The following is a 17,793-nucleotide window of genomic DNA, read 5'->3' as shown; positions in this document are numbered from 1 at the left end:
CTTACAGTGAGCCAACAAACCCACTATTTATTTGTTTGAATATTCTGAAATTCAAGGACTTAGTTGATTATATTACAATACAAACCATGTATAAAGCAAAAAACAAACTTCTACCTCAACATGTCCAAAATCTGTTTAAAATGAAGGACTCCAGTTATAATTTGAGAGGAACATTATTATTTGATAAATTAAATATTCGCACTACTGTAAAAAGTCACTGTGTTTCTGTAAAAGGTGTAAACCTTTGAACATCTGTTCTAAACATATTAAATTACACCCTACTCTAGTCAGCTTTAAAAGATTTTATAAAACGAATATAATCTCTCATTATAGTATGGGCAATTAAGTTTATTGATTTTGTATTATTTCCCTTGGATTGTGCATTATTATTTATTTTGTTGTGATGAGAAAATTCAGTTCATTGTTAAATCTCAAACATTTGTGGTTATGCGTATGTATTAGGTATGTGTGTATGTATGTGTATGTATATGCAATATATATACATTATACAAATAATGGATGGTAAGGAGTCCACCATCCATCAGAGACTTGCCATCCATCAGTTATGTTCTCCACCCCCCTCCCAAATTAAGCAAACAACAAAGAGTCAAGTAAATTAGATCAATTTATTTTGTTGTGAACAGCATATGATTGATTCTGAAACATCAGTAGCCTGCTTGTCTACCTTCTTAGTGTTTTTAGCATCCTTGGAGTTCAATATTTCCACCAGTTCCTCCTCTGTGAACTCGGCAAACCTCGCTGCTGTTGTTGACATGTTTGTTGCCATTTTTTCAACCAGCCTCTGTCAGCAAGTTCCTGACATCTGCTACGTCATTAGTGATGTCATCTCATGAATAATTGTATGCCGCGCTCTGATTGGCTAACTGTTGGCAGTAAGCTCTAACACTATTGGTCAGTGGGAACGGATCCAATATAACTTTTGATCCTAGCCTTTTTGGATCCCTTTGGATCCAACATAACTTTCTGGCACCAAGCATGCCAAAATACAGGTAAATGATGGACAGAAAGGCTAATCTGTGATTGGCTATTGCAATCTGAGTGGAGAACATATACATACACACACACACACACACACACACATATATATATATATATATATTTATGGGGTGGGTGTATATAAGCTGTTGCTTCTGCCTACACCCTTTCAGTCACATGTACTGTAAAATCACTATAAAATCTTTTCTTTTTTTGATATGGAGTTTTGTGTGTTGAATAAAGCATTCATTCATTCATTCAAAATGATCTGAAAAAGAATTTAGAAATGGAAAAAGTTGACAAAAAACCTGACAACACCACAAAAAGTGTATGAACTAAATACATTCTCTGACATTTGATCAAATCTGATTTAGCTTATGAAAAGCCACTTCTAACAGGACTTTGACCTTGAAATTTTTTTCCAAAGTAAAAATTTGTGGAATTGGAAACTAGTGTTGGTGGAGGTTTGCACTCTATGAACACGGTGCTCTAGTTTTGACTGTAATCTAATATACAACCCCAATTCCAATGAGTTTTTTGTACGTTGTGTGAAATGTAAATAAAAACAGAATACAATGATTTACAAATCCTCTTCAACCTATAGTCAACTAAATACACCACAAAGACAAGATATTTAATGTTCAAACTGATAGACTTTTTTGTTTTTGTGCAGATATTTGCGCATTTTGAAATGGATGCCTGCAACACATTTCAAAAAACTGGGACAGGGGCAATAAAAGACTGGGAAAGTTGATGAATGCTCAAAGAACACCTGTTTGGAACATTCCACAGGTGAAAAGGTTAATTGGAAACACGTGAGTGTCATGATTGGGTATAAAAGGAGCATCCCCAAAAGGCTCAGCCATTCACAAGCAAAGATGGGGCAGGAATCACTACTTTGTGAACAACTGCATAAAAAAATAGTCCAACAGTTTAAGAAGAGTCTTTCTCAACGTTCAATTGCAAGGAATTTAGGGATTCCATCATCTACAGTCCAAAATATAATCAGAAGATTCAGAGAATCTGGAGAACTTTCTACACGTAAGCAGCAAGGCCGAAAACCAACATTGAATGCTGTGACCTTCGATCCCTCAGGTGGCACTGCATTAAAAACAGACATCAATGTCTAAAAGATCTCACTGTGTGGGCTTAGGAACACTTCAGAAACCCATTTAACACAGTTCGTCGCTACATCTACAAGTGCAAGTTAAAACTCTACCATGCATACATCAACAACATCCAGAAATTCCACTGCCTTCTCTGGGCCCGAGCTCATTTGAAATAGGCAGATGCAAAGTGGAAAAGTGTGCTGTGGTCTGATGACTCCACATTTCAAACTGTTTTTGGAAATCATGGATGTTGAGTCCTCCAGACAAAAGAGGAAAAAGACCATCCAGATTGTTACCAGTGCAAAGTTCAAAAGCCAGCATCTGTGATGGTATGGGGGTGTGTTAGTGCCCATGGCGTGGGCAACTTACACATTTGTGATGGCACCATCAATGCTGAAAGGGACATCCAGGTTTTGGAGCAACACATTCTGCCATCCAAGCAACATCTTTTTCAGGGACGTCCCTGCTTATTTCAGCAAGACAATGCCAAGCCACATTCTGCACGTGTTACAACAGCATGGCTTCATAGTAAAAGTGCGGGTACTAGACTGGCCTGCCTGCAGTCCAGACCTGTCACCCACTGAAAATATGTGGCGCATTATGAAGCACAAAATATGACAACAGAGACCCCGGACTGTTGAACAACTGAAGTCGTACATCAAGCAAGAATGGGAAAGAATTCCACCTACAAAGCTTCAAAAATTAGTGTCCTCAGTTCCCAAACACTTATTGAGTGTTGTTAGAAGGAAAGGTGATGTAACACAGTGGTAAACATACCACTGTCCCAGCTTTTTTGAAATATGTTGCAGGCATCCATTTCAAAATGAACAAATATTTACACCAAAATAATAAAGTTTATCAGTTTGAATTTTAAATATCTTGTCTTTGTGGTGTATTCAATTGAATATAGGTTGAAGAGGATTTGCAAATCATTGTATTCTGTTTTGCAGCGGCAGAAGCCCCACACCACACACACACCAGCACGGAGGAGCTGCAGCTCCTCCACAAAAGCAATCAAAAACCAGCTTTTGTACTGTGTGAAAACATTGAGCTGATTGAACGAAGTCAACCGAAAGGATAACGTTACAAAAACTAAGCAAACGATAAGAAGCCGTCAAGAACGACAGCAAAACGAAATACGGAAGAATTGAGGTTTTTGTTGCCCTTCATTCAAAGTTTGACAGTTTAAAAATCTTGACAAAGCGCATATGCTGCAGGAACAAAGCTGAGCGAAGGTTAAACGATGCCAACGCAAGTTCAGATTTCTTGTTTCGTTAGGGCTTTGTTGGCTTTTGTTAAGTGTCATGTGACTGGGCCTTTATAAACAATAACTTGCTGTATTAAATCCACAATAGAATGACCTAAACCTATGCATAATGTGTTTATGCTGCCAGAAAACATTTCTGATCCATTGTGCCCCAGTTTCCCGGACCTGCTGTGTGCACCATGCCAGAGCATTGCAGTGATCTGACATGCTTTCACCTTTTACCGTCATTCACATGTCAATTTCAATTTATTTTCATTTATATAGCGCCAAATCACAACAGAGTTGCCTCAAAGCGCTTCACACAGGTAAGGTCTAACCTTACCAACCCCCAGAGCAACAGTGGTAAGGAAAAACTCCCTCTGAGGAAGAAACCTCAAGCAGACCAGACTCAAAGGGGTGACCCTCTGCTTGGGCCATGCTACAGACATAAATTACAGAACAATTCACGGACGAATATACAAGAAATGCTATTGGTGCACAGGACAGGAGGGTCACCAACACAAATACAACTCCCATCTCTGGATGGAGCTGCACCTTAAACAGAGAGAAAAAACAGAATCAGGCATCAGAAAGACAAAAAATACTGTATAATTTGCCAGCATTATCATTGATGTCTCATGAATCCTGCTCGGGATCTGCCAGAGGGTTCTCTCCCTCAGCCCCAACCAGTCCCAGCAGAAGACTGCCCCTCCCTGAGCCTGGTTCTGCTGGAGGTTTCTTCCTGTTAAAAGGGAGTTTTTCCTTCCCACTGTCGCCAAGTGCTTGCTCACAGGGGGTCGTTTTGACCATTGGGGTTTTTACGTAATTATTGTATGGCTTTGCCTTACAATATAAAGCGCCTTGGGGCAACTGTTTGTTGTGATTTGGCGCTATATAAATAAATAAAATTGAAATTGAATTGAATGTCACAAATTTACAACATACACACAATGCAATGCAACATACTACACCTCAACTAAAGTGACATGAAATATACACGACTAAAAATTCTTCTCTATTACCTGTGCGTAGAAGGGATAACTCAGTATTTTAACTTTATCCTGCTTGGACTAAATTGAGACTTCAGTTTGTAAACTTTACAGATTTCCTGCCCTGAGTTTAGTCTGTCAGGCAATTTTTTTTTTTTTGTCTTTCTATCCTCGTTTCCGTAGATTTCGGAGGACGTCGCATCCTGTGGATGAGTTTAAAGCCCTTGAACAGATTCTAAAATTTGTAGGACACTTTCAAACTCTATTAAAACTACTTTGAAATAGTAGTAGTTATTTGAGTAAGAAGAAAAATGACGAAAAGCTTTTTCGCTCCCAACAAGGATAGTTTGGGACTATCCTGACAGACTAATCCTAGGGCTTTAAAACCCCGTAGCAAAAAATATTGTGGTTTCCCATGATTCATTTCGAGAAGAAATGGTGTCGCTCTAACCTACTAGTTAGCAGCAATTATCCATCAGGTTGTGTACAGGAGCTAACTGCGCTGCATTTGGATAACCCGACTATTAGTAGCCACTTTAAAAGGAATTGGGCTCAGGTGAGTAAATTCGCGCAGGGCAGCTCCAGCTAATGTGAACTAGCATGGTAGTTTTCATTTGCTGTTTACTTGTTCGCTAGCTTAGCGGAATTAGTTAACTCAGTTTAAACATTTTCATTAATTTTAATCAGGTGTGCTATCCGGATAATAATGTGTCGTGAAGCAGCCATTGTTCCAGGATCATGATGTCGCTGCTTTTTCAGGTTCCTGCAGGATGTCGTACCCTCCTCCTCCTCTCAATCAGCAGTTTGGCATCCCACAGTTACCTCCCAGGATCCCTCCTCCTCCGTTTGCTGGGTTTGCGACGACAGTGCCTCCAGGTACAGAATGGGCTTGTGTACTCATGAGCTGGAACAGTTGGTACACCTGTACCACTTAAAAAGTTACTGTTGATGGCGATCAGGTAGCTGAGGAATGACCTGTTCCTGTGCCTGTTGTTTTAAATGGAAAGGAGCTTCTTGTTTTGATGCCTCCTCTCCAGTCATCAGAGACAGTGACTGCGTTTACATGCAGCCAATAACCCTTTCATAACTGGAATATTCGCAATAACCTGGTTGCGCACGGCCATGTAAACGCCAGCAAAAACCCGAATATGCTCATATTCCGTTTTTTAAAAACCCGAATATGACTCCTGGGTTACTCCTTTTGTAACCCGAATATCAGGTCATATAAACGCACATCGGGATATCCCTGTAGAGGGTTTTCAAACACGTGACCGATTTGCTGCAGGACAGGTGCCGTCTCCATTCTGGATTACAAGGAGGCTGGCGTGGGATAGGAAAATGGAGAGAATGTCCGGTTATTACGATGCTTTAAATCCTCAAGATAAAGCTAATTATCGTGATAGATATGTAGCAGTTGGTTCAGTGGATCAGTATCTTATACCAGATAGTGAATTTATTATTAACGAACTGGCCGACAATGTCACACTGCGATATTGTGAACTAGGAAGCTGCCGACCAGGTCAACCTCGCCGGCCTCCTGCAGAGCATCACAGCGGAGCTCTGAAAGCGGAAGTCGTGTTGAAGTCCTAAGTGATTTCTCTCACCAGGCGCTGGAAGGGCAGCTTGTGGATCTGCAGCTCAGTGCTCGAGGACCACAGTGTAAATAAGCATCCGTATTGGAAGTGTTCTTGTGTTATCCTCGGCAGTATTTTTATGTATTCTTATATAATTTTATTGCCAAATAAAATAAAATTGTGGGATCAGTGGATTTCTGGAAGCGGCGGATCTCTGTCAGCGCCATGGTGCCTTGAGGCTTCCTCACACCGGCGTTGAAGCCTCTGCAATTGTTCGCCAAATGCACGTAGCGTATCAAAGCGGCCACCGCGTGGTAATCCAGAAAAAGTGGGACACAAAATGACGTGACCGATACGTCACATGAATACCCTCTATAGAAAGGAATATTATTTTGTGTTCTGCGCATGTCCTATCCGCAAGGAATCTTGGTCTTTTGAGTACAGCAACTACTTGTATGCAGCGCGCGCAACCCACTGGACACCACAGAAGCAGAGGTAAACAAGTACGGCGAAATCCAGACGCAGCAGCACAGCACCACACTTTTGGAGCGAGGAGGAAACTGAATACTTCATTAGGATTGTGAAAGACATGAATATAATGTCTTTGATTGATGGTAGAAAGAGGAAGAAGAAACGGAAATGACGCATATTTGCGTCATGACGTTCTCCGTGCGTCTGGACTTTGTCCATGAGTCGCTGTTTAGATGGGGATTTAGGAGCAGCAACAAATAATGCTCAGTCTACTCTGAGCTTTTGCTTGGACTTCGGTATCTAACAAGGCTCTACACCTAGCAATCTTACAAATGATGTTGTGGGGGTGGCAGTTGAGGGTTAACATTAGGATAAAGATTAGAGATTTCGGTAAATTTTTTTGTTGTTGTTAAATACATAAAAAGTTGAGAAATTTCAACAGTTCTTCTGCTTATGGACCACTGCTTTGTGCACTTCTGGGACACTTCCATAGTAGTAGCATTTTGATATGGTCCTGGCCCAATTCTGGAATATTTCCAATTTGAAAATTGCAAAAAACCTGGGGGTCACCAACCCTGTTCCCAGAGGGCACCTCCGGGAACAGGGTTGGTTTTCCTAACTCTCCCTGTTCCACTCCCAGGCAATTAACTCTCTCAGTTGTGCTCAACCAATCACGAGCTGGAAAACACCACTTTTAAAAAATCAGGTGTGACTTCAGTTGGTAGATGTGGAAAACACGTGCAGGGCAGGTGCTCTCCAGGAACATGGTTGGTTAATCCTGCTGTACACCATGACTTGTTAAACATTACTTTGTTTTTGTCTGGTTATGAATATTAACTGCTTGTGTTATTGCACTTTACTACCTGTCTGTGTCCTTAGAGAAGACATAAGTACCTAATCTTGTGTGTGGGCATAGTTAAGGTCTTGAGGTATTTAGGCAGGGAAGAAAAGATGTCCAGTGATGTTCTTTTTATAAAAACAAAAACATGAGTGTGACAGACGTTACAAGAAAAAAACACATGAAAATTTTCTCAAACATTATTTAAAATTCTCTGAAAACTAACAATGATTCATGATTGTGAACTTCTAGTATTCAGGAGTAGGCTCGCAAATATACTGACTGCAGTAGAGAACAAATAGTTAGGCATTTAGCAACACTGGCTTCAGGGTTGTGAAACATTTCATGAAGGGGACATTACATCTGATTCATTAACATGACTTGCAGATAAAAAACAAACATCTTTTCTGAAATATTTTACTGATTTGCTTCGGAAAAGACGAAATATTCCAGTTATTGACTTTTGTATCACATTATACCCTTTCATGCATTTCTGGGTTTAAAAGGTTTTAGGAAACCTAAGAAAACGGTTTCCACTCTCCCTGCATGCCTGACCTTTCTGTATATACATGTAATAACAACATATGGGAAACCAAAAAAATCCAATGTCAAAATCTGGCAAAAACGGACAACCAACCAATTTAATTCATCATTTTACAGTCAAAATTCATGTGCGAAAGGAATAATTCCTAATTAATTAAACTCGTATTGTAACGTTAGGGGCTATAAAGAAGTCTTGAGGACCGAATTAAGAACTCCTGCTCTAAACATCCTAACCCATCAGATGCCTCTGTTGCAGTGAATCTCTGGTCAGATATAATGTTGTATGCTAACAGCATTAGCACTTGTAGCAGCTTTTGGGAACTTCACCTGTTGGCTCCATTTAATGTATGATTACTGGAAGAAATACATGGCTCATAATTTTAATGTCAACAACAAAGTAAACCATTAGGAGAACTACCGCACCACCAAGACAGACTTTCTTGCTTCTTCTTCTTCTTCTTTTGAGTTTATTGGAGGATTGCAACCCATCATGGTGCATTGCCGCCATTTACTGCGGCAGAGGTGTTCATGCACCAAGACTTTGTTTAAAAAGTGATGCATTTTTCTTTCAAAAAATATTTTCGTGAACCGATTTGTCCATTAAAAAGAGGCGTTCGAAAACTGAGGTTCCACTGCACAATAGTTTTGACCATTTGAAGTGTTATTTCTTCCTGGATGGTGAGGATTTCTTCATCTGGAGTGGGTTCAGGGTCTTTTTCTTCCTCCTCCGGCTGCTGCAGGTCAGCAATAAGGGCTTCGTCAGTGTGGACAATTCCTGAGGATTCGAAATTTTTGGATGTGATTCTTTAGATCCTTACTGCCCGTTCAGATTGACCTGGAATTTAATCATGCTCCTGCCACATCTTCTGCACACAATTGTCTGCCCTCATCGCTGAAGAGGAAGAAGAAATCACCATCCACACTGACTATTCCTCCCGAAAATGGTCAAATCAAAATTGATTTTATACGGTAGTCTAAATTTTCGGGGTCCATAACTTGACCGGAAGTAAAGCCAAATCGCGAGTTAACAGGGCTCACCTGTAATATTTTATGGCAAATTAATTTTTTTCAAAGCTGAAGAAATAGATCTACTAATGTTGTGCTTCCTTTGCTTCATTTAATGACAATAATTCATTAATTTTAAACTGTCCGTACTCTGTACCTTACTGGTTTTTTTTTTTCTTCCCATAAATGCAACAGCTTGCAGCTTTGTCTCAACAATGGAGGAACTGTACTTCCTTTTTATGACATCACTAGTAGAAGAAGTTGCTCCACTGAGGAGTCAAATTACCAGTATATTGTCTGTCAGCACACACGCTCAAGCAGGAGGCTGCCATTTGGACCCGCGACTGTTCATACGGACAGTCAGCCAGGCACCAACGTCTGGCAGCTAATATATGTGGCCTTTAAACAAGACCCGTGCATATTTAAGGGAGGCATTTATTTTTTTCAAGGTTTGACCTGCCAATTAAATGAGGCAAGGCAGTATTTAAGGTCAGGCGTTTAATCAAGGAAATACGATATATATAGTTTTTACTGGGATACCAATTAAACAACTGCAAATGATAAATAAGACAATGCTCATACGGCTGAGGGTGTTTTAGCATTGCGTTATATTTTTATTAGGCTTTGTGAAATCATGCATTAGGTTGTAATCCTCTAAAGTAAAGGTTTTCATCCAACTGTATTTGATAAAATAGACAAGTGTTTGTATTTTCAATTAGCATTTGAAAAAAGAAAAAAGCTCATCAGTAACCAAATATGTTTAGAAAATTTTGGACAGTACAGCATGTCAAAGAAATATGCAAATGAGCCATTTTTGACAAATTTCAGTTAAAGCAGGAGAATTTCTAGCTGCATTGATAATTCCAACACGTTGAGGATGTTTAACCTGTCAGTGTAAAAGGTATGTAAAATGCAGCTTTACATATTGTGCCCATTTAAACAAATGGTCCCACAGGTGTCAGTATTCCTTTAGTTAACATTTTTAGATGCTAACTTGGCAAAGCAGTATGTAAATATAATGTCTGTGTGTTTTTTGTGTGCAAGTAAAGAATTTGAGGAGTGTGTTTTACTTCTATTTACAGGAACGCCAATGATCCCCGTTCACATGGGTGTAGTGGCCCCCGCTCCCACAGTGAGTGAGGAGTTCCTACTCGTGGTTGAAAAAATGAAACAATACCTCTCATTAACTCCATAGCTCTTATGCATGTTAAAAAGTCGAGCATGATTAATTTCTTAGCACAATTACAGCACTGTTTTAATGACCATGTGCATTCTTTATTGTTAAATGTAATGGTTTGCAAAGTTTCTTCTATTGCTCATATTGTCTCTCTGTGGTAACAATTTAATGTTTTAATATAAAAAGGTAATTGGTAATTACGTGACCTTGGAATTGTATTTTATTCCATGTTGGTGTTGCAGGTTCTTGTCCCTACCACAGTTTCAGTTGCACAGAAGCCAGTAACAACAAAGGAGTCTGGCACAATCAGAACCAAGGTTGCTGATAACAGCAGTGGCCCTATCACCACTGTGTTTGTCGGAAACATCTCTGAAAAGGCATCTGACATGTTGGTCAGACAGCTGCTAGCCGTAAGTCAACATCATACACAATAGACTTCAACGTCTGCTTGAGCATGTAGTTGAAAATAACTTGCGCTGTAGTTTATTTTGCAGGGTGGGATTACAGTTTGTGTTACGCTGCCCTATGTTGGGCCCCATGTCCATATAACTCCCCTCCACACCCAGGCAGAAAAGCGCCGAGAGGGCGCAGAGAAACGCTTCATCCCACACCTCATCTCACAGATTTCTTAAAAAGAAAAAAAATGCTTGCCATAGGATTTGTTTCTATGACAATAATAAACAGCTAGCAACTATCTTACAGAAATTAAAAAGCACTCACCCTGTGCAGGAGCATGGCGTCTGTTAAATCTACTATCACAGGTTCAGAGCCAGTTGTTGTGCTTAATGGACAATGGACCTTCATGACTGAATCATTACTGTTAGTAATCGTAATTTATTTCTTTTCCCCTGATCTGCTCCCATCATTGACTATTAGAATATTCAACATTTTTCTACAAAACATACTTTATCCTTCACTATCCATCTTTCTCTTTCCTTCACTCTGAACATGGCTGACATTTATTTGGTTGAAATTAATTTCTCATGAGATGTTGTCGTGTCCACTTTTGCAAAAAATGTGAGCAAATAAGGCAGAATGATCATGCGGCGTGAAAGGCCCTTAAAAGCAATGACCAAATATTTCTCTGACATGTCACAAGTTGTTTTTTTGTTTAATGTGAATCCTTTCGGCTGCTCCCTTTTTTTTTCCACTCACAGCAGATGGTAGATCTGCATGTTGATTTGGCACACGTTTTACACTGGATGCCCTTCCTGACACAACTCCACATTACATGGAGAAATATGGCAGGGGTGGGGTTTGAACCAGGAACCTTCCACACTGAAACCAAGACAGTAATTAATAACTTGTTTAATTACTAATTTGCTCATTCAGTCATCAACACTTGTAATGTAAATTGAAATAATTGATTTTGTGTTTTTATGATAGAAATGTGGTATTGTTGTAAGCTGGAAGAGGGTTCAAGGTGCCTCTGGGAAGCTTCAAGGTAAAAAAAAAAACAACAGACACGAATCAAAATGTGGTTTGGCACATTTAAATGCTTAAGCAACATCTTCACATGCACAGCCATTTTTTGATGCTTAAGATTCCATTTACCACATTTGGCTTGTTTGAACAGAAGAAAAGTTAAACTTAAAAACAGTTCTGTTACATTTACAACCCCTGGCAAAAATTATGGAATCACCGGCCTCGGAGGATGTTCATTCAGTTGTTTAATTTTGTAGAAAAAAAGCAGATCACAGACATGACACAAAACTAAAGTCATTTCAAATGGCAACTTACTGGCTTTAAGAAACACTATAAGAAATCAGGAAAAATAATTGTGGCAGTCAGTAACGGTTACTTTTTTAGACCAAGCAGAGGGAAAAAATATGGACTCACTCAATTCTGAGGAAATAATTATGGAATCACCCTGTAAATTTTCATCCCCAAAACTAACACCTGCATCAAATCACATCTGCTTGTTAGTCTGCATCTAAAAAGGAGTGATCACACCTTGGAGAGCTGTTGCACCAAGTGGACTGACATGAATCATGGCTCCAACACGAGAGATGTCAATTGAAACAAAGGAGAGGATTATCAAACTCTTAAAAGAGGGTAAATCATCATGCAATTTTGCAAAAGATGTTGGTTGTTCACAGTCAGCTGTGTCTAAACTCTGGACCAAATACAAACAACATGGGAAAGTTGTTAAAGGCAAACATACTGGTAGACCAAGGAAGACATCAAAGCGTCAAGACAGAAAACTTAAAGCAATATGTCTCAAAAATCGAAAATGCACAACAAAACAAATGAGGAACGAATGGGAGGAAACTGGAGTCAACGTCTGTGACCGAACTGTAAGAAACCGCCTAAAGGAAATGGGATTTACATACAGAAAAGCTAAACGAAAGCCATCATTAACACCTAAACAGAAAAAAACAAGGTTACAATGGGCTAAGGAAAAGCAATCGTGGACTGTGGATGACTGGATGAAAGTCATATTCAGTGATGAATCTTGAATCTGCACTGGGCAAGGTGATGATGCTGGAACTTTTGTTTGGTGCCGTTCCAATGAGATTTATAAAGATGACTGCCTGAAGAGAACATGTAAATTTCCACAGTCATTGATGATATGGGGCTGCATGTCAGGTAAAGGCACTGGGGAGATGGCTGTCATTACATCATCAATAAATGCACAAGTTGACGTTGATATTTTGGACACTTTTCTTATCTCATCAATTGAAAGGATGTTTGGGGATGATGAAATCATTTTTCAAGATGATAATGCATCTTGCTATAGAGCAAAAACTGTGAAAACATTCCTTGCAAAAAGACACATAGGGTCAATGTCATGGCCTGCAAATAGTCCAGATCTTAATCCAATTGAAAATCTTTGGTGGAAGTTGAAGAAAATGGTCCATGACAAGGCTCCAACCTGCAAAGCTGATCTGGCAACAGCAATCAGAGAAAGTTGGAGCCAGATTGATGAAGAGTACTGTTTGTCACTCATTACGTCCATGCCTCAGAGACTGCAAGCTGTTATAAAAGCCAGAGGTGGTGCAACAAAATACTAGTGAGGTGTTGGAGCGTTCTTTTGTTTTTCATGATTCCATAATTTTTTCCTCAGAATTGAGTGATTCCATATTTTTTTCCCTCTGCTTGGTCTAAAAAAGTAACCGTTACTGACTGCCACAATTTTTTTTTTTCCTGATTTCTTATAGTTTCTTAAAGCCAGAAAGTTGCCATTTGAAATGACTTCAGTTTTGTGTCATGTTTGTGATCTGCTTTTTTTCTACAAAATTAAACAACTGAATGAACATCCTCCGAGGCTGGTGATTCCATAATTTTTGCCAGGGGTTGTATTACTTTTTAGCTGCACTCCCTCCCCCTAAAAAAGAAACCCAACCCTGTGATTATTGTTGCGCATGCTTTATTGTAGTTTAAAATCAATTGAACTTTTATTTCTTATCCCATCTCCTGGAAGCATTTGGGTTTTGTGAGTATAAGGAGCCTGATTCCACACTACGAGCCCTCAGACTTCTGCATGAGTTATTATTAGGTGACAAGAAGCTGTTGGTGAAAGTAGACGCCAAGACCAAGGCCCACTTAGATGAATGGAAAGCCAAGAGGAAGAGTACCACTGGGGTGTGTATCCCTACTAACTTGCTGAATAAAATAAATGAAATCAACATAGCTCTTATAATACCCATGTTATTGATTTACAATTTGATTAATTAATTTTTATTTCTTCCCTTTTGTCTCCCTCGTTCACCCCCTATTGGGTCAATGTTTTGACATGTTTGTGCCAAGGGAGCCATTGGGGAGTTAAAGAATGGTGAGGAAGATGAGGAGGAAGTTCTTGATGAAGAAACTCTACGCCGGGACCAGATTGTGAAGGGTGCAATAGATATCCTCATTCGAGAGTATGCAAGTGATCTCACTGCACCATCACTGGACCCTGACAGTCAACCACGCAAGAAGCGCAGAGAGAAGAAAGAAGAGGTATTTTCTACAGAATTTTAGTGTGACATTCACCAACTGCGGTAATCATCCAGTAAACATAATCACAAATGATGTCCTGCTTAGGTTTTTTTTTTTGCTTCCAAATATGATTAAAAAAACTAGAGGGACTACTGAGTAGATTAGGTCTTCCAATCTATGTGACGATGTCAAATTACACTCTATAGATTTCCAACAGGTGACAGAACCAGGATTTAGCCACACTGATAGTGGTCTTAAAATGAATGACCAGAAATGAACTGAAAACCCGCCCTCTGATTTATTGTGTTGGGCATTTCCCACCCCAGATAAATCCAGAGATCAAAGAGGGAATCTTGTCCCAGTAATCGATTGGCGGTGGCACCCTACCTTATAAATGATTATAAAATGATGTAATTTAAGTTGTATGAATCTGTCTGAAAACAAGATACTTGCTATAAATGCAGTTTCACTTGCTAGAGGGTTACAGTCACTGTTAAATACTACATAGATCATCCATCTTGACAGGCAGACAGTCAAACCCAGTCTGTGCTGGTGTTTGAAAGGCAAACTGCAACACAGCTTTCCATAGTTTGCATTAACACAGCTACCAAACTTTGTGAAACTAATAAAAATAATAGTGCCACCATTATTGTAACCAATATGGGACGTGTGTGTGTGCGCGCGCTCACTTCAGTAAACTATCTATGGAACAAAGTGTTTTTGCACTGTAGTGTTTATGGTCAGTAAGGGCCTTTATTATCATTATGGTATGGGATTTTGCCAACTTCTGATTGGCCCATTCGCCACTTTCTGAGATGTACCACGTGCCGAGTTGACCGCGCGTGCGAAACGAGTACACCTCGCGTGCAGCGTAGCGCTAGCTAATCGAGCGACGCCTTCTATCAATAACGACAAATCAGATAACGCGATACAACACCTACTTTGGCTGTCAGTTTGTTGACAAGATGGCAGAAGACAGGTTTGCCTCTGTTAGCGACGCTGACTTAGACGAATTTTACACGAAAAAGATGCGAAGAACGCCCGCAGAAATACACAGTCAGCAGCCAACCTGTTTGGCAAGTACGTCACTGAAAAGGGACATGCGCCCAACTTTGAAACTTATGAGAGACAGATGCTTGACAGAGTACTCGGTCGATTTTACGCGGAAGCTAGACAGGCGAATGGCGAACTTTATAAGAAAACAAGCCTGATGACTCTTCATCACGGACTTACCAGGCATCTCCTGTCGATTGATGGGATGTCAGTTGCTGCAGTATGACAGTAATAATAAAGAGTTGAAACTTGAGATTGATTTTTCAGTTTTAGTATGTTTGACAAACTCCCAGTTTTCTTGTTTACCATATAATAAAGCAGTTATAGACTTTTGATGAGGTGTACCAGGATGGGGTTCACCGGTGAACCCTATCCTGACCAGGTCCACATAATCACAGGTACACCTCATCAAAAGTCTATAATTGGATATTGTACATAGTCGATACCATCATATTTGTCCTTTACATTTAACCCAACCTAATTACAGCTCGACACAATACAACCACTAGGAGTGCAAAGCTGCCATATACTGTCCGTATAGCAGTCTACTCTCTCTCATTGAAATGTTTCTTGTTTTATTTTAAATGCTATTGTGACTGAAAGTTTGTGGTTGTCAGTAGTGGAACTCTGTGTTCTGTGATTGAATGTTTGGTTGATTTGACGTGATACACAAATTCAAAGATTATCATGTCACTTGATTTGCAGTATGTGATGGATACTTAGTGTATTTGTTCTATGTCTTATCCTTTTTGTGCAACAAGGACATCAATGCCATGGAGATGGAGGATGACAAGAGGGACTTGATTTCCAGAGAGATCAGTAAATTTCGAGACATACACAAGGTATTAAACTCCTGTTACTACTGTCTAATTTAAAAGCGCTCATGCACATTTGCAATTTCAAAGTCCTCAACTCCAAATTGTATTTTTATATTAGAGAAGTAATTCCTTTGTACCACTATTTGCAGTTACCATCAGTTGGTTGTTTGGTTATAGTCTAATATAGAGGAGACTAAGTAAAAGAACAGGAAGTCGTTGAGCTTGAGTCAAGCATTTTCTATTAGTGAATAAAGGTTAAAAATATTCTGTAGCTGTCTGCCATTAATAGATGGCTGTTCAATATCGTTATATCTGTCTAAAATGGCAAGTGCTGCCGGTGTTAGTAATGCTGATTTGAGATGAGAACATTAAGCTCTGCACAAGCTAAATTTGTCACACAGAGTGCATGGACATAATGTTAAATTTCATCAAAAGCTAATCTATTGATTAAACCCCACCAATATGGTAGAGTTCATTTGGTGACTAGAGCAAGATGAATCTCAGCTTTGGAAAAAGTTGCGAGGATAGGATGTAAGTATGATCTTTCATTTCTTTTTTACTCATGTTGGGCGCTCCCTTCTGGAGGGTTTACAGAGGAGTAACTGGCTCTGTTAATTTCATGTTGGCATGTACATTAAAAATAAAGCTCACAACATGATGAGGTGAGCTTGGATTTTAAATCAAAGAATTGTGAAGAACATTGATGTGGCAGCCAATGATGCCTGAATGTAATTTTGGAGTCGTAGTCAAGTCAAGTGTTGGAAGGCGGGAGAGCTCAGTGACCCTCTGCAGGTCCTCACTTGATAAATGTATTTATGACAAATACAAAGTGAATCAGCCTAACCACTACAGCAGTTTGACCTGTAGTCTATAGTATTACTGAAGTAGGGAGCGCCCCTCCACAGCACGCTTTGGTCTGAAGACTAAACAGGTAAGTCCTTACTGGACTTATTTGACTTATTTCTGCATTACCTTTTAGCCACTTTACATTTTCTTTGTTTGAATCTATCCTGAGAACTCCTTGCATTCCTTTTTAGTTTATCTTTGTGGTGACTTTAAATATGGTTTATTTGTCAAGAACAACTTTAAATGATATATTTTTAGTATGCTTGTGTGAATTTTAGCAAGGCAAAATGGCAGCATTATTACGAATAATGTGAGGGTAAAATGAAAACAGACTAACTCTAAAGAAATAGTGTATTGGCCTAAATAGAAGACTGTCTCCCTGCCCCTTTTGAAAGACATTTGAAAAACATGGACTCATCTCATAACTGCTCTCTAGACTTTTACATGCCATACGTCTGTGTGGTAGGTGGTGCCAAATATCAAATACCCATCTCTTTGACTGTCGTGCCTCTGACCCAAGAGAAGAATGTCAGGCTGGCAGTCTGTTTACACTAGCTTATCGAATAGCACTTCTCTGCATTTTAATACTACAGTCATTTATCTACACAACTTCAGCAAGATTACCCCACAAGAACCAGCATATGACAGCATTATTTACAGTCCTCCCAGGGATCCTTGCACTCTTGGTCCTGTATCAAAGTGAAGTCTTCCCCTGATCGCTAAAATATGGCTATTTTGACATATGCACAAAACAGATTCTGCTCTCTCCCTGCAGTTTTACTTCAACAGTGGAACCATGTTATTTTTGGTGTTAAAGCTAAATGTAGTTGTATATTTATATAAAAACAAAATAGAGCAGCATCATTACACCACGTTATTTTGTGTGCTTTTTACTTCTCCCTTGCCCCACCTCAGAACATACTTCATTAACTGGGAATCCACTGGTTCGTATATATTATAGAAATATTCCTGGTTCTGTTTGTTTCTGGACATAGAAACAGTTAAAGATATATATTTTTTAACTAATTTAAAATCTCCATAGTCCTCATCCCTTGATAGAAATCTTTGAGGACCTTTTAAGCATTTACCTGTTTTAAAAGTCCTTGTAGTAGGTATCAGGCTTTAAAGTGGTGAGCATGTGCAACAAGTTCCATGTGGGCAGTTCTATGGAAACGGAATTACATGCAGAGCAAATTTTTAATGGCAA

The 17,793-nt window shown here is 39.4% G+C and overlaps 1 protein-coding gene and 1 long non-coding RNA gene across 4 annotated transcripts in view; one reads left to right on the top strand and one right to left on the bottom strand.

Moving 5' to 3' along the window:
• The first annotated feature begins 4,766 nt into the window (after window positions 1-4,766).
• rbm25a (RNA binding motif protein 25a) overlaps window positions 4,767-17,793 on the top strand; it is a 31,991-nt gene continuing 18,964 nt past the window's right edge. For 2 of the 3 annotated variants that reach the window (XR_004557912.1, XM_034159806.1), the window contains exons 1-8: window positions 4,830-4,891; window positions 5,095-5,216; window positions 9,854-9,903; window positions 10,191-10,358; window positions 11,335-11,392; window positions 13,373-13,533; window positions 13,699-13,890; window positions 15,684-15,764. Coding sequence is in view for 2 of the 3 variants with exons in the window: in XM_034159806.1 (XP_034015697.1) it covers window positions 5,111-5,216; window positions 9,854-9,903; window positions 10,191-10,358; window positions 11,335-11,392; window positions 13,373-13,533; window positions 13,699-13,890; window positions 15,684-15,764 (816 nt within the window). In the remaining variant the exon portion in view is untranslated. Of the gene's footprint in view, window positions 4,897-5,094; window positions 5,217-9,853; window positions 9,904-10,190; window positions 10,359-11,334; window positions 11,393-13,372; window positions 13,534-13,698; window positions 13,891-15,683; window positions 15,765-17,793 lie in introns of all 3 variants that reach the window. The other variant, XM_034159807.1, reaches the window with a different exon arrangement.
• LOC117501010 lies at window positions 5,080-16,531 on the bottom strand. Its single transcript, XR_004557913.1, has 3 exons — window positions 16,440-16,531; window positions 13,195-13,196; window positions 5,080-5,090 (listed from the first exon to the last, which is right to left on the bottom strand). It is a non-coding gene; the product is annotated as an uncharacterized LOC117501010 (long non-coding RNA).

The sequence above is a fragment of the Thalassophryne amazonica genome, chromosome 19 (genome assembly GCF_902500255.1).
Source record: "Thalassophryne amazonica chromosome 19, fThaAma1.1, whole genome shotgun sequence".
NCBI lineage: Eukaryota > Metazoa > Chordata > Actinopteri > Batrachoidiformes > Batrachoididae > Thalassophryne > Thalassophryne amazonica.
Note: the sequence above shows the minus strand (reverse complement) of the source record. Positions and strands in the feature narration are given on the sequence as shown.